This window comes from Podarcis raffonei, chromosome 10 (genome assembly GCF_027172205.1).
Source record: "Podarcis raffonei isolate rPodRaf1 chromosome 10, rPodRaf1.pri, whole genome shotgun sequence".
Taxonomy (NCBI): Eukaryota; Metazoa; Chordata; class Lepidosauria; order Squamata; family Lacertidae; genus Podarcis; species Podarcis raffonei.
In genome coordinates this window covers 10,876,283-10,902,495 of record NC_070611.1, presented here as the reverse complement: position 1 = coordinate 10,902,495, position 26,213 = coordinate 10,876,283, and the positions used below count along the sequence as shown (strand labels likewise).

At 43.6% G+C, this 26,213-nt stretch overlaps 1 protein-coding gene across 9 annotated transcripts in view; it reads right to left on the bottom strand.

Annotated features, from left to right (window-relative positions):
• Window positions 1–558: 558 nt before the first annotated feature.
• Window positions 559–26,213, bottom strand: part of KIF21A (kinesin family member 21A) — a 104,119-nt gene continuing 78,464 nt past the window's right edge. For 4 of the 9 annotated variants that reach the window (XM_053406121.1, XM_053406122.1, XM_053406123.1 and 1 more), the window contains 13 exons: window positions 25,950–26,010; window positions 24,766–24,820; window positions 23,940–24,163; window positions 19,285–19,395; window positions 18,594–18,722; window positions 15,736–15,774; window positions 11,099–11,235; window positions 8,878–9,058; window positions 7,404–7,568; window positions 5,865–5,982; window positions 4,073–4,243; window positions 3,250–3,449; window positions 559–1,768 (listed from right to left, as the gene is read on the bottom strand). In XM_053406121.1, the coding sequence (XP_053262096.1) occupies window positions 1,675–1,768; window positions 3,250–3,449; window positions 4,073–4,243; window positions 5,865–5,982; window positions 7,404–7,568; window positions 8,878–9,058; window positions 11,099–11,235; window positions 15,736–15,774; window positions 18,594–18,722; window positions 19,285–19,395; window positions 23,940–24,163; window positions 24,766–24,820; window positions 25,950–26,010 (1,685 nt within the window). In that variant the 3' untranslated portion in view covers window positions 559–1,674. The remainder of the gene's footprint in view (window positions 1,769–3,249; window positions 3,450–4,072; window positions 4,244–5,864; window positions 5,983–7,403; window positions 7,569–8,877; window positions 9,059–11,098; window positions 11,236–15,735; window positions 15,775–18,593; window positions 18,723–19,284; window positions 19,396–23,939; window positions 24,164–24,765; window positions 24,821–25,949; window positions 26,011–26,213) is intronic. The other 5 variants (XM_053406125.1, XM_053406130.1, XM_053406127.1 and 2 more) reach the window with 3 other exon arrangements.

Here is a 26,213-nt window from a genome sequence, read left to right as displayed (position 1 = left end):
GCAAGACAGGTCTGTTTCTCTTCTCTACTCCAGTCCCAAGACTGCCACAAGTTCCCTTTGTTCCCTCTCAGCCACGTGAAGGGGGGGACACACATGCCCCCCTTCTCAAGTATCTCTGACTGATACCTGCTCTAGCAAGAGGTCACCAGCTTTTGCTTTTTCTTTAATTGTCAAATACCAAAGACGGTAATCAGTGAGCTGATTGCTACATGCATTCTTCCTTTTGTTGCCTGCATTATTAATTTTATTTCAAAGTAAGTTTCCGCATTTAAAAAGGTGGAGATTTCAGCTATTTTCTTTGTATTCCCCTCTGCCATCCACCTTCAGATAATGACCAGGGTCGCAATGGCACTGGGAAGCCTTGATCCTTAATGACCGCTCTTTGGATTAACAAAGGCCATTAAAGAGTAACAAAGCAATCCACAAAGCACCCTTTTTTAGTCTGAATGCCACAGGGTGCTTATGTCTTTGTACAGTACTTGGGTCCTGTGTCACGTTAAGTTCTCTTCATGTATTGCGCCAAACAAAAGTAGCGGCAATGAAAGTGTTCTCATTCAATTGTGTGGGTCTTTTTTTTTTTAATGTAAGCATCAACTATCACAAGCCGTACATTTACAAGTTCATATCCTCTACCCCACAGCAAACCCAATAAAACACTGTTCCTAAAACTTGCCGAATTTACAAATGAATGTTCCGAAAAGCTGGATAAATTATACAACCCTCTCGTTCAATATCCACACTCAAATCTACAGCAATTAAAAAAATCCACACAGGCACATTGTTAAGATAGTCTCTCTTTACACCCCGTGTATTTACACACGGCCTTTTGTTGACACAGTTGCTACCGTTCTTTTAACTAACTCCAAGGTTCAACAAACATATCTAAAATATATTTAGCAGCATATCAAAGTATGTTAAAAAGGAAGGACACCTTGTTTTTCCTCTTAAATAAAACATTGTGAGATGACGGAAACATAAGAAAAATAGATTAAGGTTTTTCTGTAAGAATACTGTGGTAGGCAGAGCACTAATAAAATGTTAATAATTCGACAGCATTTTAGTTTCTAGTCCTGAGCACAGAGTAGACACAGCTGCACAACTTTGGTCAGCAAGAGTATAATGCTAGCAACTAACGCAGATCGTATGGCATTCATTGTTAGCATGACACGGTCAGGGCAGTAATCCGTCTCAAACTAAGACTCCGCCCCTCCCTTACACTCCAAGTTTCTTACAGCAGCAAAACATAAGTAAACTTTTTAGGACCCCCACTGCTCTTCCATTAAAGGCTTGGGAAATGAGACAAGAGATATGCTGGCACGTTCCATACAACCATAAAGTGAAGCTCAGCTGAACAGAAGGGGTCAGAGAGTGAGGTACACAGGGCACTTTCACATCCTAGGTTACATGTCTTGAGACAACCATTCCAGGGCGAAAGGCTTCCAGTTTGTTCAACTTACAAAGCTAATAAATGCACACAAATCCAGCCGTTATATGTGAGGCAAGCATACCACCAACAGACTAGTGTTTGAGATATAGTACAGAAGGCAGTTCTTAAGGGCAGCAGTTTCAGCAGAATACGACACACTTAAACGGTACAGTCGAGCTGCATCTTCTTCTTCTTCCTCTCCAGCTGCAAGCATGTGCCTATGAAGTCTAGCACTGCAATGCTCGTCTTTAATTACTGGCCACATCTTCGCTTGCATCACCAGGATCGGAGATCTGTCCATCGAAGCTGCAGGGAGCCTTCCAGATTCTCACAGTCCGATCGCTGCAAAATATTTATAAGCAACAGAATCTATTAGCGTGAAGTGGGAAAAGGAAGAAGCAGAGAAAAGCCGTTTCCCCATTTATATACAGTAAGGTAAAGGTAAAGGGACCCCTGACCATTAGGTCCAGTCGACTCTGGGGTTGCGGTGCTCATCTCGCTTTATTGGCCGAGGGAGCCGGTGTACAGCTTCCGGGTCATGTGGCCAGCATGACTAAGCCGCTTCTGGCGAACCAGAGCAGCGCACGGAAACGCTGTTTACCTCCCCGCTGGAGCGGTACCTATTTATCTACTTGCACTTTGATGTGCTTTCAAACTGCTAGGTTGGCAGGAGCAGGGACCGAGCAATGGGAGCTCACCCTGTCGCAGGGATTCGAACCGCCGACCTTCAGATCGGCAAGTCCCAGGCTCTGTGGTTTAACCCACAGCGCAGTACCTGTGAATTAAAAAACCAAAAACTCTTCCACTGAAATGTTCCCTTAATCAAAAGCAGTCTCTCGAGAAAGCAAATGCGGAGCAGCTCAATGATTTTTAGAGACTTGCTAGCTCAAGCAGAGCAGAAATTCTCAAATGCGTCCCACAACAATTTCATTGCACTACTGTGAAATATAGGAAACAGACTGAGAAGTACACTGAAAGAGGCTTTATATCAGACATCCCCAAACTCAGCCCTCCAGTTGTTTTGGGACTACAACTCCCATCATCTCTAGTTAACAGGACCAGTGGTCATGGATGATGGGAATTGTAGTCCCAAAACAGCTGGAGGGCCGAGTTTGGGGATGCCTGCTTTATGTTATTGATTCTGTTGGTTCACTAGGCATAAAGACCCAAATAAAATAGTAGCGCATAACATTTATAAGGACCAAGTAAAAGTCACATAGTCATGAGCAAGCTTTTGAGCTGATCAGAATTATAAGGCTCCAGAAGAGGTCCAGTATAGCTGAAAGCTTGCTTACTAACTTGACATTTACACTAGCCCTAATAAGCTATTATGCTACGGCTGTGTTTTAATACATTGTCTTAAGTATTATGGCATGACATCAAATCACTTCCATTTGACAAACAAAGGCTCACTAACTCACTAACAAGTAGACAAACAAAGGCTCACATATAGCTCACTAACAAGTAGCTATATCACAAACTTATCTATTTTTATGCTTTTCCCTTACAAGTAACCTATAGCATAATATCCAGTAAAAATACATGTCTCCATATAAAACAATGAACATTTTACATTAGTTTGTTTTGTTTTTTAAACAAACCCAACCAACCCAAGTATAACACAGTTTAAACCTCTGCCAGCTATGACCATAAATGTGCAGGAAATTAAGTTGGTGGTTCGCAATGTAGTCAAACCCTTTGAATTTCTGCACATACTGGAAAGCAAAGAAGATCCACTCACTGCCAGTGTTTTAAATGAACTGGAATGCTCAGAATTCTTTCCAGCTATGCAACGTGTGCAAAGAACATTAAAAGCGACTTACTCTGATGCAGTAAAAATCTGGCCGGAATTGGTGCAGATGGCGTTGATGGGACTGTCGTGTCCCTTGAGTTCGCTTATTGGTGCAAATGTATCTACATTCCAGAGCTTCAGAATGCCCCCGCGGCAGCCGCTGAGAAGCACGGGGGAACCGGGCACAAGTCCAAGAGCACAGACCCAGTCCTTGTGGGCATTAGGAACTTGCTGAAAAGACATATCACAAAATCAGGTTGGGAAACAACATCATCCATAAGAAGGGGAAAGGCAAGTAGTTCGGCTCTGAAAAATGCATCAGATAATATGAAGCAGAGGGCAATTCACATGATTAAATTGCGGTCCTCACACATGGAATAAGTCCACCTCTTAAAAAAACTATGACTGGCTTACTCCAGAGCAAGCTGGCAATATAGCATCTATTGAAATTAGAGTGTGTGCTTTCAAAGTTCTATCTCCTACTCCCATATTTCTCTACTGCATGATCAAACACATCCTCTGCAATTTTGAAGGTTAGAAACTTCCATTTAAGATGGATGCTGGGAATTTTACCAGAATTCTGCCAGAAGCCGGAGGACCACAAATAAAGGTCTATCAACATATAGCATGCTGCACATTGTCAATCCTCTGCTTAGGCGAAGAAAAGCCCAGCTGATTTTGGTTCAAACAAAAATTTTAAATACAACCTTTTCAGATTCTAAAATCAGTTTTGTAGACCCAAATACTTTTATTTTTGGCTTTCAAAATTTCCAAGCCTCATTTTGGAGTAGCTGAAGAATTTCAATTTGGGGGCAGCTCCGTTTTGCAAGGTTCCTATTATTTTTTAACAGTACCTGGATGAGATCTTTTTGAGCCAAGTCCCACTTTTTAATTCCATTATCTCTGGATCCGCTAAACAGGTTGTCTCCCATAATAGTAAGCGCTTCTATGCCATCATAATGGGGAGGCTCAAAGTTGTGTGTAGGGCTTACAGTTCCCAGAGCTCCTTCAGTTACATCAAACATCTGGAATAGGAGCAAAACAATTTCAAATCTGCAACATAATCTTGGCCGGGAATTGACAAAACATAAATACCCACTCAACACAGTAGTATTATACAAACGTCTACAAAGGATTTGTAATAGTGTAGTAGTACCAACCACTAACTGATTTTAATAATTAACTACCGTATTTTTCGCTTTATAAGACGCACCAGACCACAAGACGCACCTAGTTTTTGGAGAAGGAAAACAAGAAAAAAAAAATCTGAATCTCAGAAGCCAGAACAGCAAGAGGGATCGCTGCGCAGTGAAAGCAGCAAGCCCTCTTGCTGTTCTGGCTTCTGGGATAGCTGCGCAGCCTGCAGTTGCTCCATAAGACGCACACACCTTTCCCCTTACTTTTTATTTTATTTTATTTTTTTGCAAAAAAATTATTAGTTTTTACAATATCAACGACAAACAAAAACATAAAACAAACAAAACATAACAAACATTGAAAATAACAGAAAACTGTTATTGAAAATAACAGTTATTTACTTTGTAGAATGACTTCCTCGTTTCCCCTTAGTTGAATTTCATTGCATATCCTTATAACGGTTTTCCAAATCCCAATTTTAATACCCTTTAAATACCCCTTACTTTTTAGGAGGGAAAAAGTGAGTCTTAAAGAGCAAAAAATACGGTAATTCAATAAATATGATGCCTTATCTGAAATATATAACCCAGCACAGATTTACTTAATTTCCCCCTTTAGCTCAAATGACAGGTGTGTGTTTTTTGGACAAATGTTGCCATTACTATCTCTACCCATCTCACTATCACAGTATCGCAAAGAATGGACACCAGATTATTACACAGAAAACAATTTGAGGCCTTTTCGCTAAACGGTCTGTCAACTTCTTATTTTATAACCACAACAGCCTCAATAGCAAACTATCGCCAGATGAGCAATAGCAATAACTGTGTGTAAACAGAGGTATCTAATAGGAAGATTATAAGATTTGACAGCCTTTTGTCTATGTGGTAATTATGAACCATAAAAATTATAAAGTATTCATGTCAAAACTAAGGAGAGGCCAGAAATAACATTTGGAATAATTCTTAAAGAAGGGAATAAAAGCAATTCCTGAGATTAGGCTGCAAACCTAAGCACAAATACCTGGGAGAAAAGAAGTTACTTTCACCTCTTAGTAAGTCCACATGCATACTAATATTTAGGAAATAACTTAAAACTCTCTGGAGGAAATAGTATGTTTTCTTGAATAATGAGTGAAAGTTAATCCAACTATTTTATCCTCCAACATCGAAAAACAAAAACCCTAGAAGTTCCCAAAGACTTTTTGACTTTGAATTTATATTTTTCCAGGTATAGGTGAGAATGTCAGTTTGACTAGCCTTTTCTGGAAAGTAAAAAGGAAAAGACAGACCAGCAGTGCTATCCTATACATGTCTTTATGCTCCATTGCACTTAATGTGGTTTACCCCCAGTTGTGGGTATAAGATTGCAGCCTCAGGCATTGTTCTGAGTAGTAATGGAGTGCAGTGCATTTTCACATCTTGCAGGGAAAGAACCATAGAAAATTGAAACCTATTCTCGAATCATGTTGTATTACTCCTGTGGTAAAGATGCAAAAGGAGGCAATACCTTGATATAGTGATCCTTTGAGCCAGTAATTATGAGATCTTGCCCATTGGAAATGCGGTCTACAGTAAGGCACATAACAGGGCCCAGGTGACCAGTTAGTTTTCCTGTAGACTGGAACCTAAAAAAATGAACAGAAACAGGCAAAGTGACTTAGCTTTAATTATTTCAAAGGAAAAGAAAGCATATCTCCTGCCCGTTTCCCGGAAATGCACTGGAAATCAGGCTTTGATCCCTGCAGGTAGTTATATGGGTATAGGTGGGAGTGAAACACCACATTAGTAACAGCAGGAATATCCAGTTTTGGGCAGAGTAGTTTAAACGCTGTATTTTGATCTTCTCCTACTGACATTCTTGAAGGCAGGTGAATGCTACCGGATCAGAAATAGCTGTAAATATAAGGTTGGGAGTTCCACTTATGACTTCTTTTCCCCCAAAATTTGTGCCATTCTTTGTGTTATTTGCACCTCTTAATTTTTCTTCTCTGTTTGTTTCATTGGCTAAGTTCATATTAGACGCCATCAGTCACGTACAACCCCGCGTCTGAGGGTGGGCAGCACTCCACACCAAAAATCATGGTTAAAAATAGGAGGCTAGCAGACTTCAACTCCATAGCAAGGCTTAGGCATCACTGTAGATCAGGCATCCCCAACCTGCGGCCCTCCAGATGTTCTGGCCTACAACTCCCATAACAGGACCAGTGGTCAGGGATGATGGGAACTGTAGTCCAAAACATCTGGAGGGCTGAAGGTTGGGGAAGAGCCCTTTCTGCTTATACAAGAAGTCCTGGACTATGTGAGATGAATCCATGCTGTGGTTCTTCCTTGTGCGGCTGCCTCTCTTCCTGGAAACTCGAGAGGACCTGCGCTGCCCAGGCAACTTTAGCATTCCCTGGTGCATCACCATTCATCTATAATAATAATAATTTATTATTTATACCCCGCTCATCTGGCTGGGTTTCCCCAGCCACTCCTGGTGGCTTCCAACAAAACACTAAAATACAATAACCTTTTAACCATTAAAAGCTTCCCTTCAGACAGCCTTCAGATGTCTTCTAAAAGTCAGGTGGTTTATTTTTCTCTTTGACATCTAGTGGGAGGGCGTTCCACAGGGTGGGTGCCACTACCGAGAAGGCCCTCTGCCTGGTTCCCTGTAACTTGGCTTCTCATAGTGAGGGAACCGCCAGAAGGCCCTCGGCGCTGGACCTCAGTGTCCGGGCAGAACGATCTACAGCAGGCATCCCCAACCTTCGGCCCTCCAGATGTTTTGGACTACAATTCTCATCATCCCTGACCACTACAAGACCAGGGCTTCTTGTATAAGCAGAAAGGTATGGGGGAAAGCCATAATGCATCAATTCCCACAACGCAAACAGATCGTGAGAAGTCCTATAGACCCAAAAGCCTATAGGATGTTCCCTACTATGGACTATTGCCATGGATGTGTCAGTTGGCAAACAGGGGATGAGGAGAGCACTGGCTGCAGCCACACTGGGCTTCACAGGATCTTCGCATGCTCAGTAAGTATTTTGGAAAGCTTTACCTCTTCAGGTCCCACATTCTCACTGCATTTCCTGCAGCTGCGTACAGAAACGTGCCTGTTGGGTTGAGAGCGATCTGGTTGATCTGGTTCTCTCCAGCTGGAATCGTCACTGTTCTGTTGGTACTGCCAGAACATGCATCTACTGGCATCGCCTGGCCTGAAGACCTGAGTTTCACACGGAGAAAAACAAGAGGAAAATAAATTATCTAAGAGGGAAAAACACACACCAAGTAATTTCATCAATCCCACAAGCACATTGTATTCTGAATGTGGACAACGGATGAGGGGAATCATCCTTGCAAAGCTTCCAAGCCTCTTATAAGCAACAATTCCAATGTATTTATTTATATCTCATTTGTATATTGATTGCCCTGTCTAGCCCAAATATTCTAAGCAGGCAACTGGGGAAAATGACAGACATGTTTATGGTGAGCCTTTCAGGTTCAAGAGTACAAGGGAGATTCAAATGCCACAATATGACCAATGTTCGCTGACTTTTCTAGTTACTTCTCGTTCTAGTTACAGCAAATAAAATATTCCCCAAACCAGGTGCTCTTTCCTTAAAAAAACATTTAGGGGTACTCTCATTTTGACTCAAGAAAATCACCATTTTATAGTTCAAATTGGGAAAAATCAATACAGTAAATGGACAAAAGTACAAAGATTCGCAAAATGTTTAGGGGTATGCATACCCAAGTAATCAATCCATTTCAGAGGTCTCCAAAAAATCAAGAGTTCTAAAAATTGGCAATCTATCTGCACATGGATTGAGCCATCACACGACCAGGATGCATGTATGAATTGCATGTACGAATTGAAGACGTCAGGATGTAGGAGGAAACTTGAAATGTAAACTGATGCCTCAAAAGTCAGTGGTAGACTATATGCTTTCTGGTGCCAGATTACTCTCTGGCTAAAAAGGTATCAGGAAACAGGGGCAGGAAAGATATTGCCCTCTGGTTTTGGAGAAGCTTTCAAAGTAAAGTGAAACCCATAGTCTATAATAACTCCTGAGACAGGAGAGACTGGGTGAGGTGAACTCAGAACTTGCTGAGAAACAAGACTCTTCCTGCTACCTCACATCCCTTTCTTTCAGCCTTTTCTACTTGCCATCTTCACCTAAGCTCATCATTTTTGTCCATAAAGCCTCTACTATATGCTACCCAGGTGCTAAGTGCCCACCTAGAAGCAGATATTAAAACAACAAAATACAGCATCTACTTTTTCTTTCTTGCATCAACCCACTCCTCCACACTATAAGACACGGCCATCTGTCTTAGGCTGCACATCTTAAAATTAGTAAATTCATGCAGTTTTTCAACTCAATGGGTTTTACAACAAAGTAGCTGGGTTTTAGCCTAAGAGCTTTAAGATTAACTACATTTAACGTTAAGTACAATTTTCTCACTGCTTACTGCAAAATGGTATGCCAAATGTTAATGTTAAAATTCTGCTTTTCGGAGTTGCAACTTACGTTAGCGTTCGGATACACTTAGCAGAATCGCGGATGTCCCACACCTTAATATAAGATGTGGAGACTGTGAAGACCAAGCTAGTATAATTACAGTATTTTACAGATACTACATTGTTGGGATGACCACCCAGAGACATTATTTCCTGTCCAGTCACCAAATTCCATACTTTACACGTGCGATCTAAACAAAAAGGAAGCAGAACAAGCAAATTAAAAAGTGGATAACATTGTAATACACTGTGCAACACAGATATACTGTTTTGGTGTGTGAAACAAATTAGATACCACCCAATCACCACTAAATTGCAGGAGTAAGAAGCCCCATAAGAGCACAATACACATTTTATGCATTTTATATTGTATTTTATATAGCGTGGGACGCGGGTGGCGCTGTGGGTAAAAGCCTCAGCGCCTAGGGCTTGCCGATCGAAAGGTCGGTGGTTCGAATCCCCGCGGTGGGGTGCGCTCCCGTTGCTCGGTCCCAGCGCCTGCCAACCTAGCAGTTCGAAAGCACCTCCGGGTGCAAGTAGATAAATAGGGACCGCTTTCTAGCGGGAAGGTAAACGGCGTTTCCGTGTGCGGCTCTGGCTCGCCAGAGCAGCGATGTCACACTGGCCACGTGACCCGGAAGTGTCTCCGGACAGCGCTGGCCCCTGGCCTCTTAAGTGAGATGGGCGCACAACCCCAGAGTCTGTCAAGACTGGCCCGTACGGGCAGGGGTACCTTTACCTTTACCTTTAGGCTTCACTGGTTTTTTAACATACTCTAGTTTGGTTCCCAATTTTGCTGTGGAGATTTCATTACATCTTGAAGATGAGCTGAATAATGATAAAGGGAAATCCCTTTTATTTAGAATCGCCCTTTTGCTTGGTTTTGCAGGGTTTTGGTATGGAAGGAAAGGGCATGAAATGACTGTGGTCCGTGGCAAAATGACCTGTTTGCTAATTCGGGAACTTCCTATGTGAAATGTTTAGCTTGCTATATGAGGTGTAACAGGAGAAAGGATGAACTAAGAGGGTTAGAGACAACACTTGGGTAATACCTGCTTAAGCAGGGTATGGCAAAATAAGGAATAGCAATGGTCAGTTGTCCAAGATGATTATGCTGAGGATCGTCTGTTCACAATGTGCATGGCCCAGGAGTTGGAGCGATGTATCTAATATGCCATAAAAGTTTATTTACGCTATTAGCAATGCCACGGGTGGCTGCTCTGAATCCTTCTGTGTTTTGTGAAACCACGCGGGTGGCGCTGTGGGTAAAAGCCTCAGCGCCTAGGGCTTGCCGATCGAAAGGTCGGCGGTTCGAATCCCCGCGGCGGGGTGCGCTCCCGTTGTTCGGTCCCAGCGCCTGCCAACCTAGCAGTTCGAAAGCACTCCCGGGTGCAAGTAGATAAATAGGGACCGCTTACTAGCGGGAAGGTAAACGGCGTTTCCGTGTGCGGCTCTGGCTCGCCAGAGCAGCGATGTCACGCTGGCCACGTGACCCGGAAGTGTCTCCGGACAGCGCTGGCCCCCGGCCTCTTGAGTGAGATGGGCGCACAACCCTAGAGTCTGTCAAGACTGGCCCGTACGGGCAGGGGTACCTTTACCTTTACCTGAATCTGTTTTGACATCCTAGGTGTGGTGTGGTGTTACTTGCACCAGTGCTTCTACCTTTCATGAACACAAAATAAAGTCTTTCTTGATTCAGCCCCCTCTCTCTCTGTGGTGACTGACTTTCCAGCCACAGACCCTTGAAAGGGGAAACCTTCGATCTCTACCAGCGAAGCTCCCACAGAACCAGTGTTCTATATTCCTTGCAGCCTGTACACAAAACTACTTAGCTGCCTCACTCTGAAACAACAGTGGCTTGTGAATAGCCTTGAAGAGAGCTCCACGAAGAGCACAATGTGTTAGTTATCAGGATACCTATGGCGGTACCCAAATTCCTCTTTCCCAGGAAGTTTCTGTGGTTGGTGAATCACCACTCCAGACTGTGGCTTCAATATCAATATCATTGCTCTCAATACCACTCCCTGCCTTCTTTAACTTCTGGCCTGATGAAGAATTCTGCAAAACTCCAAAGCTAGCAATTATTTGTGATAAAGACACTGCCTCACGGTGGATCTCTCCACCAATTGCTTGCCTCCCTTCTTAGTAGTCAGCTTTCTCTCTTTGGGTAGCCCGATGGGTATATGAAGAGGATTCAGAAAGCTGCAAGACCAACAAGAGACATGTCAAACCTTTTGATCCTGTAAAGAGGAGGTCGTCAGTAGAATCGACACAAAGCACAGCCTTCGTATGACCTTCAGCAATGTGGATACAATGAATTGGAGAAGATCTGACGCATTTGGACGAAGAGAATGGGTTGATTATGCCTCTAGAAAAGGAAACAAATGAACAGTGGATTAGAATTTGTGACAGGTCATTTCTCCATCGTACATCATACATTTTCCCCACCCTGCTAGGCTCCTGAGAGATCTTACAGGGATCTGTAGAATAAGGCAGGCAAATGTGTTGACCTATTTATATACAGCAGACGGTAAGCTCAAGTATTCTGCTCCTACCACAAAGGACATTTCCACCACTAGCACTGATGGTGGGGTCAACCCTGATCATTTTGTTGAGCCAAGAGCACTCACTGGCACTGCTCTGCAAAAGCTGAGGAACAGAACATCTCAGGGTTCTGGGTTTGAGCCCCCCATTTTAGGTGAAAGATTCCCGCATTGCAGGGGTTGGACAAGATGATCCTCACAGTCCCTTCCAACTCCAGAATTCTGAGACTTTCCAGAATTCCGTCAGATTAGGGCATTGGGTGCCTTCTGCAATCCAGACCACCCACTCATACAGATCCAAATTCTGTGCCAGAGAAACCAGCTCACCTAGAACATGGTCAGCTGAATATGTGGTAGGAAAAAACTTCATTAAAATTGTGATGCATTTCCCCCCAAAACGAAAGGTCCTAATTTTATAATGTCATACATGCTGTGTTTGACGTTTTTAAGGCCACACCTTTAGCTCAATTGTTGATGGGATTCAAATTTGAGCTGATGCCAATTTCTGCCCACTGGAAGTCGTGCAGTACAATTTTTCTCTGTGGAAGGATGTGCTTCAAAGCTGGTCTCCCCTTCATTTTTTCAGAGGCTTGTTTCAGGACATTTAACTATTGGCTCTGGTTGAATTTAGCCCTTATTGGTTTGATTCCTTTAGTACTGCTTGATTTGCAAGAAAGCAGCTAGACTAAAGTCATGTGAATTCTGCTACACTCATTTGTATAGAAGGGAAATGTTTGTTTTTCCATGCATCTGGTCTCTTACGATTTTTTGCATTAAATTTAAAAATTAATGCTTTCAGGGCCAACTCAACCATATGGGCAGTTCAGGAGGCAGCTGACTTGGGAAGCAGAATCAGAGCTCAGGAGATGTTCATCGTGTTGAAAGCAGCTTGCATGTTGCTTTTAGCATGGAATGTTTCCATTGCAAGCCAGAGTGGACCCCACAACCCTCAGGTGTGAGGGCTATGTGTACTGTTTACCTGGCTATGTACTCAACCTGCTTGGCAGCCCTGTGCTTGCTTTAAACATTGAGCAGCCCTTGTTTAAGAATACAGTGAGAGCCCTGACAAATCAGATCACGATCTCAATTGTCTGGAACAAGGACTGGTCATCTTAGAATTTGTTGCTGCCATGGATTTCCAGCAGGGAACCATTTCACACATTAACACACCGAACTGGGTTCAGAGCCTTGGGGAACCACAGGGAATGCCCCAACTATGATTTAGAATGGAGTATGAGAGGAGGGGACCCCTGAATTTTGGTGTCACAAAGGTTGCTGCTGAAATTCAAGACCCCAAGGTCTGCCACCAAGTATGACTTTTACAGTGGTACCTTGGTTTTCAAGCGTCTCAGAAGCCAAACGTTTCAGAACCTGAATTGCTTCCGTTTTCGAATACGCCTCGGAAGTTAAACGGCTTCCGCTGTGAGTTACTCAATTTTTCAAATTGAACTTGCAGCCAGCCCTTTGCGCCTCGGTTGTCTAACATTTCGGAAGTCAAATGGTCTTCTGGAATGGATTACATTCAACAACCAAGGTACCACTGTATAATATTGTTGGATTCTTGTGTTCTGTTTTGGTTCATCTCTTTGGGTCCCTGACAGGGCAGAAAGGTAGCAGGGAAACTGCACAAATAAATGCATGAAGGAATCGTCCATGTGGGATAGAAGGATGCCTTTGCTTATTTTCTCATAGAGGCCGTTTCAGGTGAGGAAAATTTCCCATGTTTTCAACTCACTTCTATGAAGGGCTTAGCCTAAAACTTGAACTTGAAGGGCTTAGCCTTTACAGAAACTGGAAGTATGAATGGGTGCTTAGACTGACTGGATACATAAAAAACTGATCCAGGGCTGGAGAACCCCATACCATCTGAATGTTGTTGGTATTCAACTCCCATCAGTCCCAGCCAACATAGCTAATGATCAGGAATGAGGCAAGTTGATGACCAGCAACATCTAGAGAGCAACAGGTTCCTCCTCATCCCTGAACTAAATTGACTTTCAGTCTGCATGCAGTTTTGGGTTCCGTTAACAAAAGCGTTGCATCCATGGCAGAATTAACAGTAGTTAAGTCACAGCTAAGATGTATTCTATCCTGTCAAATGGGGACACCAATACCCCTTGAAACCTCCTTAGTGGGCAGAAAGGTGAGCTGTGTGTGTGTGAGTGTGTGTGTGTGTTAAATTTAATTTAAGTGAAAGTATTAAATTGGATGCCAAGTCAGAAGGAAGTGAGTAGCATATACATTTTGAGAAATGCAGTTGAAGTTATCCTGGCAAGAAATGTATAGTCAAGGTAGATGCATGCAGCACATGGAGCATTTAGTCTTCTAACATGATGTGGCACTTAAGGAAGAATTGGACCCAATTCCAGATTTTCCTTACAAATGCAATTGCTTTCAAACAGGGGAGAAACTGAATTCCCTGTTGCTTTGAAGCTCCAGCATTTTGGACACAATAAACAATTGCAGAGATGCCTACTGAATGAAAGCCCAGTGACGTTGCTTGCTTTAAAAAAAAACCACACACACACCCTAAAGTGGACTGTAGACATGCATAGTGCAAACCAGGTATCAGCAATAAAGAGAAGAGTAGAAGACTTCGGCAGAATTCTCAGGTGACACAGCAGAGAAGAGGTTACATATATCCTTGAAAAGGGCAGTGCATAGGTTGTGTGGCTGATACGCAATAAACTAACATAAAAACAACAACTACAAGGAAACCCTTACAAATGACCGTACTGGAGAGAGAAAGGGGGATGACTGTCCAAAGTACTGTGACAAACATCAAGGAGAAAAAGTTGGATGTGCTGAGAGATGCGCACATTGACCTACTTCCTCGGTTTAAATGAATGGAGGAGCTGTTGCAGGCAGAGGAGCTGTGTGTGCAATATAAAAGCTCACACACAGCTGAAAAATATGAGAATACAGTTGATCCTACCCATGGCCCCATTGCACTGTACTTTTACAGCTTTAAACAGCCATGGCTTCCCTCAAAGAATCTGGGAACTGTAGCTTGTTAAGGGTGGTGAGTGTACTTAAGAGAGCTCTATTCCTTTCACGGGACACAGGTGGCGCTATGGGTTAAACCACAGAGCCTAGGGCTTGCCGATCAGAAGGTCGGCGGTTCGAATCCCCGCGACGGGGTGAGCTCCCATTGCTCAGTCCCTGCTCCTGCCAACCTAGCAGTTCGAAAGCACGTCAAAGTACTAGTAGATAAATAGGTACCGCTCTGGCAGGAAGGTAAACGGCATCTCCGTGCGCTGCTCTGGTTCGCCAGAAGCGGCTTAGTCATGCTGGCCACATGACCACATGCTGGCCACAGCTGTACGCTGGCTCCCTCGGCCAGTAAAGCAAGATGAGCGCCGCAACCCCAGAGTCGGTCACGACTGGACCTAATGGTCAGGGGTCCCCTTTACCTTTATTCCCCTCACAAAGCTACAGTTCCCAGGGAAGAGGGATTATTGATTGTTAAACCACTCTGGGAGATGTAGATCTATGAAGGGAATAGAGTTTTCCTAAGTACACTCAGCACCTGGAACAAACTATAAATCCCAGGATTTGGTACGGGGTGGGGAGAAGTGATGGATGCTTAAAGTAGGATGACACTGCTGTAAATGTATAGTGCATACAGGGCCAATTTGTCTGAACATGTAATCTGAATTCAGGATAAGAAGAAATGGGACTCCTATCCCTTTCTGTATTTGGCTCATTTAGAAGTTGCTTATATATCTCCTAGCCTCTTTATTTATAGAAAGTATACAGAGTTATCTCTGCTCAGTACCTAAGCTATAGGAAATAAAAATGCTAGTAATTACTGCTATTTGCTCTTTTTTAGTGAAACAGATTTTTCCCTTCAGAGATGTTATTCTGCCCATCTTTAGAATACAATATTATTGTGAACAACGGCACAGGATATACGGGGGAAAAACCCCTGACTTTTACCACACAGTTCAATATAGCTTTTCGCTATCAACAAAGCAGATTGAGGACAACAAAAAAGGTGTATATTGACCTATCGTGTTTTCCAGGGATTTAAAAGAAAGAAAAAAATGTGTTTAAACAAAAAGAAGTGAACCACACACACACAAATTTTTGCCCACTGAATGCTATAAAAAGTACACATGCTGGACAAAGAAAAAACCCACACCAAATGTTTCACGTTTCCATCACAATAAAAATAAAACGATGCAAGGAACATATGAATGTTTTGGAGGGGACACAGAATAAAGATAGCCATGCAGAAAGGAGTTAGTTAACTTAAGAACTGCAGTAAGGTATTAAACATATCAATAAGATTCCAGAAGATGGGAAGGAGGAAGAGAGAGTACCTGTGTACCTCCGAGAGAGAGGAATCACTTTCATCAGACCTACAATGAACGGTGGTAGGATTACGGAAAAAGAATACAGGCATCAGCAGAGTAAAGATTCCATTGCAAAAAGAATGAACAATCGCATCGCTATGTAAGGAGGCTGCACCAGTTTGCAGACTTTACTGAGTTTAGTAACTCTGGGGGAGTGAGCCGCAAAATCTGTATCTTTCCCCAGTTACCGTTCATATCATAGAGACTCTTGTGCAAGCCATTTCCAGCTTCCTCAAGAATCCTTAGAGAACTCGGTTGGGGGAGATCCTGATAAAATGGCTGCAGCGTGCCTGCTTGCGTTTATGTTAATTAGTGCATGCATTATGAGCGGGGGTGGGGGGAATCTAAGGGTGCTGGTATCTGCTTTGGAACCATGTAATTAAAAATTACAGTTATCTAGTTTAAAATAAAAAAAGATGTGTGTTTTCCCCCAAAAAACTAAATTGAGAGTTGGTCATGTTATTTTTGCTTTTCACTTTGCAATGATTTAGAAATCATCCGGATTTAAAACACAGCAGTATTCCTTTAACAATTAAGGATATGGAAGCGTTCATTTTGATAGGAAATCTAACGTGCCAAAATTTTGATTCTGGGTTACAATTGCTAAAGCTCAAAGCATACAAAACAGCCATAAATGTCAATAGGTTGTATCCAATTTAGCCATACTCAGAGTAGTATGTCTACTACTCATTGAAATGAATCCGCAAAGTTAGCACAGGTCCATTGTTCTCAGTGGATGTACTCTGAGCAGAACTTAGTTGGATACAATCTAGTATTTCCATTAGTGTATTGGCAGCTTTAGAATGGTTACTACTTTTAGCTGGTATATAAAACAGCTACAAGCATGGGCTTAAACTACGGGGACATTTGCAAGCAACTGTTAGAGATATGTATAGTAGCTGCAGACTTGCCAGGGAAAACATTAGATCGCAACAGCAGAAAGATCAGCAACAGGAGTAAAAAAGAAAAAAAGCCACCAGCCTACAATCAAAAGCTGAGAGTTAAACAAAACTGGGCAGCGTCTGAAGTTCAGCAATCTTGCAAGAGAGATTCTGGATCAACTCAAATATGTCGTCACATGAGAAAAATAACACTTGGAAGCTAGCAGCATTGAGATGTCCCCCTCTGGGCACATCAAAGTGCAAGTAGATAAATAGGTACCGCTCCGGCGGGAAGGTAAACGGCATTTCCGTGTGCTGCTCTGGTTCGCCAGAAACGGCTTAGTCATGCTGGCCACATGACCCGGAAGCTGTACGCCGGCTGCCTCGGCCAATAAAGCGAGATGAGCCCCGCAACCCCAGAGTCGGTCACAACTGGACCTAATGGTCAGGGGTCCCTTTACCTTTAAGGAGCTACTAGAAGGAATTATCTTATTTTTTTTACCCTAAGACATGTTGTTTATGGGTGCTGAATGAGAGCACCTGGAAAATTCATTTGTGTAGGAACACCCTAACTGTAAGAATATTGACACCCGCCGAGTCGCTGTGCTGTTGAGCCTAGCAAAGAAGTACAGTGGTGCCTCGCAAGACGAAATTAATTCGTTCCGCAAGTTTTTTCTTCTTGCGAGTTTTTCGTCTTGCGAAGCACGGTTTCCCATAGGAATGCACTGAAAATCAATCAATGCGTTCCTATGGAGACCGTCCGGGGACAGAGGGGAAGCGCCGCGCGCCTTCCCCTCTGTCCCCGGACCTGTTTTAAAGCAAGGAAAGGGGCAGCGGGGAGAATCGCTTCTCCCCGTTGCCGCCCCTTGGTTCAAAAGGGGTCCGGGGAGAGAGGGGAAGGCGTGCGCGCCTTCCCCTCTGTCCCCGGAGATTGCGGGGCTGGCAACGGGGAGAAGCGATCTTCTCCCCGCCGCCCCTTGCTTCAGCAAGCCCATAGGGAAATGCGTCTTGCAAAGCGGCTAAGAAAACGAAAAACTCCTTCGACTAGCGAGTTTTTCGTCTTCCGAGGCGTTCGTCTTGCGGGGTACCACTGTACTCTTGAGACCTAAAAGGATACGGCATGGAAAAACAGACGGTGCAAGCTGAAAAGGCACTCTGCCCCACAACTGCCTTGAAATGGGCTGGGGTAAAAGAAAGCCAGAGAGGATCAGGCAGTGGTGGATGGGTGGTTGGGCGGTGAGCATGTAATGGCAGCGCCCTTCTCAGCTGGTCTGCTGCCTTGAAGCAACCTTCTCCCTGAGCCTCTTGAGCAGGCCCCAGCCCTGGTTTAGAGGGAATATAACTCATATATAAGGGACGCGGGTGGCGCTATGGGTTAAACCACAGAGCCTAGGACTTGCCGATCAGAAGGTCTGCGGTTTGAATCCCTGCGACCGGGTGAGCTCCCGTTGCTCAGTCCCTGCTCCTGCCAACCTAGCAGTTCGAAAGCACGTCATGTGCAAGTAGATAAATAGGTACCACTCTGGCGGGAAGGTAAACAGCATTTCTGTGCACTGCTCTGGTTTGCCAGAAGCGGCTTAGTCATGCTGGCCACATGACCCAAAAGCTGTACGCTGGCTCCCTCGGCCAATAAAGTGAGATGAGCACCAGAGTCGGCCACGACTGGACCTAATGGTCAGGGGTCCCTTTACCTTTAACTCATATAGAAGCACAAGAAATAAGATTCATCAGGAAACAAGAGATGGAACCGTGGCAATTCCATGCCATTTCTAAAAAGCTACTTTGAGAGGTTGGGAGTAGGGACAAACAAGAGGAGAAATAGCAATTATACTTTCAGTCCCTGGCCAGAGAGAGCCAGAACATTAACATTTTGTAGCTATGTTTTCGGCTTATTATGTGCGCCTTGGGCGATGTGGGAATCTGGTCTTTCCCTTTGCGACTTACTTATCCAGCTGAACTGATGTGTTTCCCTGAGAAACAGTGAGACGACTAAAAACATTCAGTTCATTACGGGGCCGGCTTGGTGGGGAGGAAGGAGGTGACAGACTAGCCTCTGAGGTTCCAGAATCTGAGCTACAAGAAAAAAATCAAACATTAAAAGCCTCTTCAAATTAAAAGGGGAAAAAAAGAAAATGAAATTGTTAGAGAGGTTAAAAAAAACTAATGAAACATGCCTCAGAACAACTCATTGGTGCCCTGCTTGCTTAATCAAGAAATGCAGTTTGCATGCTCCCCTGACAGAACAGAAATATAATCCTTACACAGTTATTTTTTAAAATCTGCTGGCCACAAGATGGCAGTGTACTCAAACATTTATTGATTTTTAAAAGTTAAGCAATACCTAGAAAAGGGCAGAGTAAAATGAAAGAATTCAAGGATGAAAAAATATAGGGCTGTGTATCTTTCAAAGACATCAAAGCCTTAAAAAAAAAGACAGATGTTGCATTGATATGCAATGCAATGAAAAGAAACTTCTTGAAGGAAAACAAGTATTTATCTATTGCATTTATATCCCATTTTTCTTCCAAGGAGCTCCAGGTGGCGTACATTTTATCCTGACAAAATGCTTTCAATATTTGTAACTCTCAAGTAACAATGTTTATTAATATACAATATCTATACATATATATCTTACTGTTTTTGCTCTTTTGACTTTGGTTTATCTGGAGATTTCTCATAGGTTTTTCTCTTTGATAAAGGTGATGGTTCTGGTAGTTTCTTTTCTGTCAGAGATGACTGCCTAGACCTGAGAGAACAGAAAACATTGCCCATTTCTTATTCTGCTTATTTCTCTTCACTGAATTTTATTTTCGTTCTTTATACACTCTGAGTTCCAATTCTATACAACAGAAGCAGACAAAAATAAATAAACGAATGTTTTGAGGTAAATTCACAAGTATGCATTTTAAAAAATAGCAAAATGGCATTAGGTGCTTTCAAGTTCCCTTTGTCCAGCTGCTCTGATTGTTCTTCATATACGACATCTAAAGTCCATGCCATCATTGTCCAAGTTTCCAAATTACTTCTTCATTTCACCCCAGTCACAAGATTTCAGTGGAAGCTTTGTATATATTCAGTTGCAAGTCAGAGCTGGTTCATATATGCATTGCTTATCACTTGATTCCTGAATGGGTAAGTAAAGTCTATAATGGGTAAGTAAAGTCTATGGGACATGGGTAGCGCTGTGGGTTAAACCACAGAGCCTAGGACTTGCCGATCAGAAGGTCGGCGGTTCGAATCCTCGCGACGGGGTGAGCTCCCGTTGCTCGGTCCCAGCTCCTGCCCACCTAGCAGTTCGAAAGCACATCAAAGTGCAAGTAGATAAATAGGTACTGCTCCAGCAGGAAGGCAAACGGCGTTTCTGTGCGCTGCTCTGGTTCGCCAGAAGCAGCTTAGTCATGCTGGCCACATGACCCGGAAGCTCTCTTGGCCAATAAAGCGAGATGAGCGCCGCAACCCCAGAGTCGGTCACGACTGGACCTAATGGTCAGGGGTCCCTTTCCTTTACCTAAAGTATATAAACCTCCAGATGTTGCCAAGAGAGAATTCCTATTATCCCTCACCATTGACCATGCAGGTTGGGGCCAATGGGAGTTGGGAGTCCAAACGACACCTGGAGTTTCTCCATCCCCGTTTAAAATAATTTCTATATGACCTCTTTACTTAAGTCTCAAAGTGATGTGCACATTAAAAGACATGGCAGTATACAAAATAAAAAATAATTAAATATAAAATACAAAACGATATATAGAATAAAATGCAGGCATTGGAGGGATCTCTCCTTAGATGCCAATATGAAATCCTCTAAACTAGGCATCCTTCCCAATATTTAGGTTTCATATTTACATATAGGAAGCTTTTTTCTACTTTTGATGGAGCCAATCACTGCAGTCTGAGTGGTACATCCCAGACACAAGTATTTTTCCACCTCAGAGGGAGGGAGATCTAAGAGGCCACCTTTCATCTACTTCTAAGTAACACCTTTAATTTTTGCGCTGATATGTGACGTAACTGTAGAACAAGGCATCTGCAAGGAGGAGACAGGAAACCGTGGTTTGAAGTTGGCTTGTTTCAAATAAAAATATGGCTAAAATTATCCACAGTTTGTTGGGTGTGCAGAAATTCAGAAGCTTTTACTTCGGGTTTTGATTAACCATAGTTTGCTGTTATTTTCTGCATTGTGGCCATAATGCCAAAATGAAGTCTTGTAGCATCTTAAAGACCAACAAATTTATTGTGGCATAGGTTCCTGTGCAGTGCGCCTGATTAAATGTGTTAAATCTTTAAGGTATCACAAGACCCTTTCTTGTTTTTGATGTAACATACTAAGATGGCCAAGGGACGCGGGTAGCGCTGTGGGTTAAATCACAGAGCCTAGGACTTGCCAATCAGAAGGTCGGCGGTTCGAATCCCCGCAACGGGATGAGCTCCCGTTGCTCAGTCCCTGCTCCTGCCAACCTAGCAGTTCGAAAGCACGTCAAAGTGCAAGTAGATAAAGAGGTAACACTCCGGCGGGAAGGTAAACGGCATTTCCGTGCGCTGCTCTGGTTCGCCAGAAGCGGCTTAGTCATGCTGGCCACATGACCCGGAAGCTGTACACCGGCTCCCTCGGCCAATAAAGTGAGATGAGCGCCGCAACCCCGGAGTTGGCCACGACTGGACTTAATGGTCAGGGGTCCCTTTACCTTTTTACTAAGATGGCCAGCATCTGGAAATAATGCCATGAAGATAAGGGACTGAGGCAAAGACAAGCAGAGTCGCCTGCCTGCAAATTGCTTGATGACACAATGATGTTTTGACCCACAGGGGTCTTCAGAAGCCCTTTTCAAAGCTTTACAGACACCCTTTCAATCTCTGAAAATGCCATTTTCCCAGAGCCTTGCCCTTACCTGCTCCACACGTGACATCATCTATGACCTCTTGCTCAGTGATGTCATACATGACGTCATGTGCGGGGCAGGTGGGCATGGCTTGACCCAAAAAGGCCTCACGGGCCAAATGGGGAGGGGACAACTGGTGGCCCTGATTAGGCAGGTGAGCCAGAGATTCCCCACCCCTGACTTTAAGCATCTTAGGTGTACACCCTAAAATAAATTTAAAGTGGTTCTCAGTAAATCAGCCCCTTCTAAACACTTTTGTATTTGTTGTGGAAACTAAAAGCAAACAAATATTGCACTGGAGCAAAGGGAATCAGTACACTGACTTCGAAAACTAAAGAAATGTGTTAAAAATTGCAGCAGTGGGGAGGGGGAAGATTACCTGGATTCCATGACAAAATAACTGATTTTTGTAAGTTGTGTGAAGCTCCAAGATCATTGCTGGGTTCTCAGTCTTTACACTCTACTGTTTACCCTGAGTAAAGCATTTTTTTAAAGAGTGGTTGCAAAAGCATTGAAGCGAAGACTGTTGATAACAGTGCCTCCCAGGAGCATTTTAATGCTTACTTCTACTGCCACAAGCAACATGCATAAAAAGTGAAATTATTAGAAATCATTCTGAGTTGCTTGCTGCTGCTGCATAAAAAAAGAAGAATCGATAGCTTTATTGTAGCAAGTAGATTAATACAGGAAGTTACACATATTTTTCACTGTTTGCAATTTAGTTAATTTTACCAAGATCTTCCTCATATATGTGAGGGATTTGTATCTAAAAAGTTCTGTGTTATTTTACATTATCTAGTTAAAAATTCTTGTGTGGTGCAGGAATAAGATTCCTACACACTGTGGGTTAAACCACAGAGCCTAGAAGGTCGGTGGTTCGAATCCCCGTGACAGAGTGAGCTCCCGTTGTTCGGTCCCAGCTCCTCCCAACCTAGCAGTTCGAAAGCACGTCAAAGTGCAAGTAGATAAATAGGTACCGCTCTGGTGGGAAGATAAATGGCGTTTCCGAGCGCTGCTCTGGTTCGCCACAAGCGACTTAGTCATGCTGGACACGTGACCCGGAAATTGTCTGCGGACAAACGCCGGCTCCCTCGGCCTATAGAGCGAGATGAGCGCAGAAACCCCAAAGTCGTCTGCGACTGGACCTAACAGTCAGGGGTCCCTTTACCTTTACCCGGAAGTGCTAACTGCTAACAGTAGTCTCATGAACCTTAATTAACCAATACTATTTACATAAAGAATGCAGCTCATGTTTGGAAAACAAGTGGAACGCTTCACGGGGCGTTTGCCTAAGCTGTCAGTTTCGACTTTTTGTGTGCTGAGCCATCACATGCAGCAGCAAAAATGGAGTATGATATTGGTAGGGTCCCAAGATATTTTAAAAACACTTAGCGGAAGTTCACTTCAATGGGGAGAAGGCCAATGTTTCCATTCTGTTTGTGGACCAACTTCACCTAGCAGAGACCTCTAGTAACTTAAAAGAAAGGGCAGCCTCGGCCACAACCTTCCATAGTGTTATAAAGCGTCTTCCCAGACTTCAGGAAGAGATTTTCAGGGGCCTGCTATGTAAGCAAGTGGGTGCTTCTGCTGGATCATATGAGCAGATCAAATGAGTGGAAGAGCCACATCGGATATGATCTAATGCAGGGATGGCCAATTCCCAAGAGACTGCGATCTATTTTCAGAATTAAACTCTGGCAGTGGTCTACCCCTGTCTTTTTAGGGGTTCAGTTCAAAGTTGTTGAGCTTTTTTGGGGAGGAGAAAAGTTCCATTTTGGGGGGGGTTAAGGTTCAGGCTTCTTTGGAGAGGGGAGTTCCGTTTTTTTGGGGGGGGGAGGTAAGGGAACTAGGGGTTAAGTCACTTACAAAAACATTGCTATGGATGACATGGAAGCTCCATCTTCCCTTCCTGAGTTGAAACCACTATGGAGGGCAGGACAAGGGGGTGAGGCAGAAGTCAGATTTACCTACGCAGAGGAAAGGGAGCCAGAGATCAACCACGATCTACCAAAACATCATGGGGATCTACCAGTAGATCGCAACCGACCTGTTGGACATCCCTGATCTAATGGATCCACTCCATTCAAAGTATTTCAGATAGACTTTAAAACAATTTGGTTTTACAACAGCACTAAAAAAAAAAATCTTGCAGAAACTGGGGCTTATGGTACATGAATTAGTGCTTACCAAAGGGGGGGGGGGGGGAGAAAGATCAACTTAAAAAACTAAGCAGCCATTTTGAGGTAACAGCAGAGCAGAAGTTAGAGGGTGATGACGGCGACAGATTTTCCCTGATGAGATCCTAATTAGCACTCCAGGCAGAGTTCATAAAAAGCCACGGGTCGTTGCAACCTAGCAATCATGCATGTTAGGGTGCCAAACGAAAGTTAGTGCATTGTGTGAAACTTACATGCCGCTAGTCTTAGAAGGCAAGACCGCCTGCGAGGCTTCCCTATCCCTAACAGCAGGCTCTCTCAGGTCAATGTTCACTGCACCTTCCTGAGCTTCTGCAACAGGCGGAAGAGGGGCAGCCATAGCTGTGCTGTCTGCACTGACTTCAAGGGTTATGTCACTGGCTAGGTCACTGCTATCAGCATAAAGCAATTCCATCTGGGTCGTCGTTCTACGGCGGGCCTGCAATCAATTGGAAGAGGAGAATAAAAACACTTTTGCATGAAGCACCAAACGGTTTGCATATATTGTATGTGTGCTGGATCCCAGGGTCCTTATCCCTAAACCCTGCCTGACTACAATTTAAAAATACAAATCTGCTCCATTTTACTTTGTCATATAAAAAAAAATCTGTCACCATTACTAAGCCAGATCTAGTACTTCCAGATTCACCTTCAGTACCTGGCCAGAATCAGGATTCCCAAAGCAAGCTTAGGAGCCTCCCTAGTTTCACTGTAGCCCAGACTGCTGACAGACACATGCAATGCAAAAACCCCCAAGTTTAGTGCAAAAGTCATTTCTGCTTTTTGGGAGGGAGCTGATTTGCACAACATGTTAAGCCAAACTAAGGCTGTACAATATCAGAGCTCACAGCCTCTTCACTCCTCTCAGGTTCATTTTAATCTCTCGCTAAGCCATAGATGGGCTCCTGGTGTCAAGCAAACCAGAAAGGTTGCAAAAATTGTTTAAGCGGTACTTGTATTTGGGGGGTGGGGGTGGAAGGAGGTAACAGAAGATGCCATAACTGCACAAAAGACTGCTATATTAGTACCCACACATCTTACCTTGTTTTTAGGCTTGACTTCGCCGCAAAGCTTCATGAGGTCTGAAGATAAAGAACTGTAAACGAAATTAGCAATTTAGTGGGGATCTCTGAGAAACAAGGCAAGTCCCTCCCTCCTTGGGCAGCTAGCCATGACAGCAGCTACAGAGAGACAGCTTTGAGTGTTATTTCATTGTTAATACCTACACATAAATAAACAGACTTCTCTCACCCAAGCACATAGCTTTCTTCTAACTATGACTTTTGAGCTGACTTTACGTTAGTTCAGATATGCAAGGCTTCACCTGACGCTACAGTCGTTGGGAGATCATAGTGCACAGCACCCTTTTTCAGCCTGAAGGTGGGCTGGGCGGCCCGGAAAATGAGATAAGTGGGGGGGAAAGGCTCAACATGTTGTTCCCAGCAGCAGGAGGAAAGGGAAGCTGCTGATATATTTGAGGCAGGTCTCAGGGCAAGGGGAAAGGAAACCTGGGGTGAGAATTGGGTGAGGAAGGAGAGATGGTTTGAGGGAGAAGAAGAACAGAGTATAGCAGGAAGGAGGGAGAGAGATAAGGAAGATTTGCCACAGAGGAAGAGGCAAGGGACTGGCAAGCCTGAAGAGGTAGGAAAATGGTTTGGGGAAGGCCACTATGCTACAAAACAGACATTTAAAGCGAGAGGTGAAGAAAGGGGTACCCAGACTGGCAGAGCAAGGGAGCCACCAGACAGTGACTGAAGTGAAGGCAACACCTTGGGGCTCTGAGGACCTCAGAGCTCTTCAGAAAGGATAGGAAACTCATCAAAACCATCTTCAAGTGAAGAGTAAGCATGTCTGACATGGCCCAAAATTCTGGGTTTGTTTCCTGAGTATGTAGAGGCAGGACAAACCAATTGGCCCAGGAAATCAGTGCAGATAAAGAGATTCGAGGTTCTTTTTCATTCAGTTATCTGGGAGACCTGGCTAAAGCCAGGCCTCCTGGTTTATGGATATGTGAAAATAAGCCAAGGGTTGGAGCCAAACAGTGTTGCTGCTAGTTAGAGGGGGAAGTTCACTATTTTTGAGAGTTAGCTCCTTGCCAAATTGCTCATTCCTCAGTTTGCTTAGAACTGGTTAAGGAAAATTCCGAGAGACGGTCACACTAATTCATTGTGAATAAAAGCCATTTTAGAGGTAGCTATTGGTTACTGTTTATGTTCTTTTCTCACCTTCCTTCTGCCCCGGGGCTATTCAAAGGAGCATCTTCATCAGTGCTATCTTCCACATTTTCTGGAAAATTCCCAAAGTCGTTATTTTGTTAGACAGTTTCACACGCAGCATATATCTACCTCAAAGGCTCCTCATATTACCCAAAACAAGAATAATATGCACTGCCTTCCATATATTAAACTCTCACACTTAATTCATTTTTTACTTAAGGTAAGAGTTAAACTGAACTAGTTTCCCATAATGTCCCTGATGCTGAATCTAGT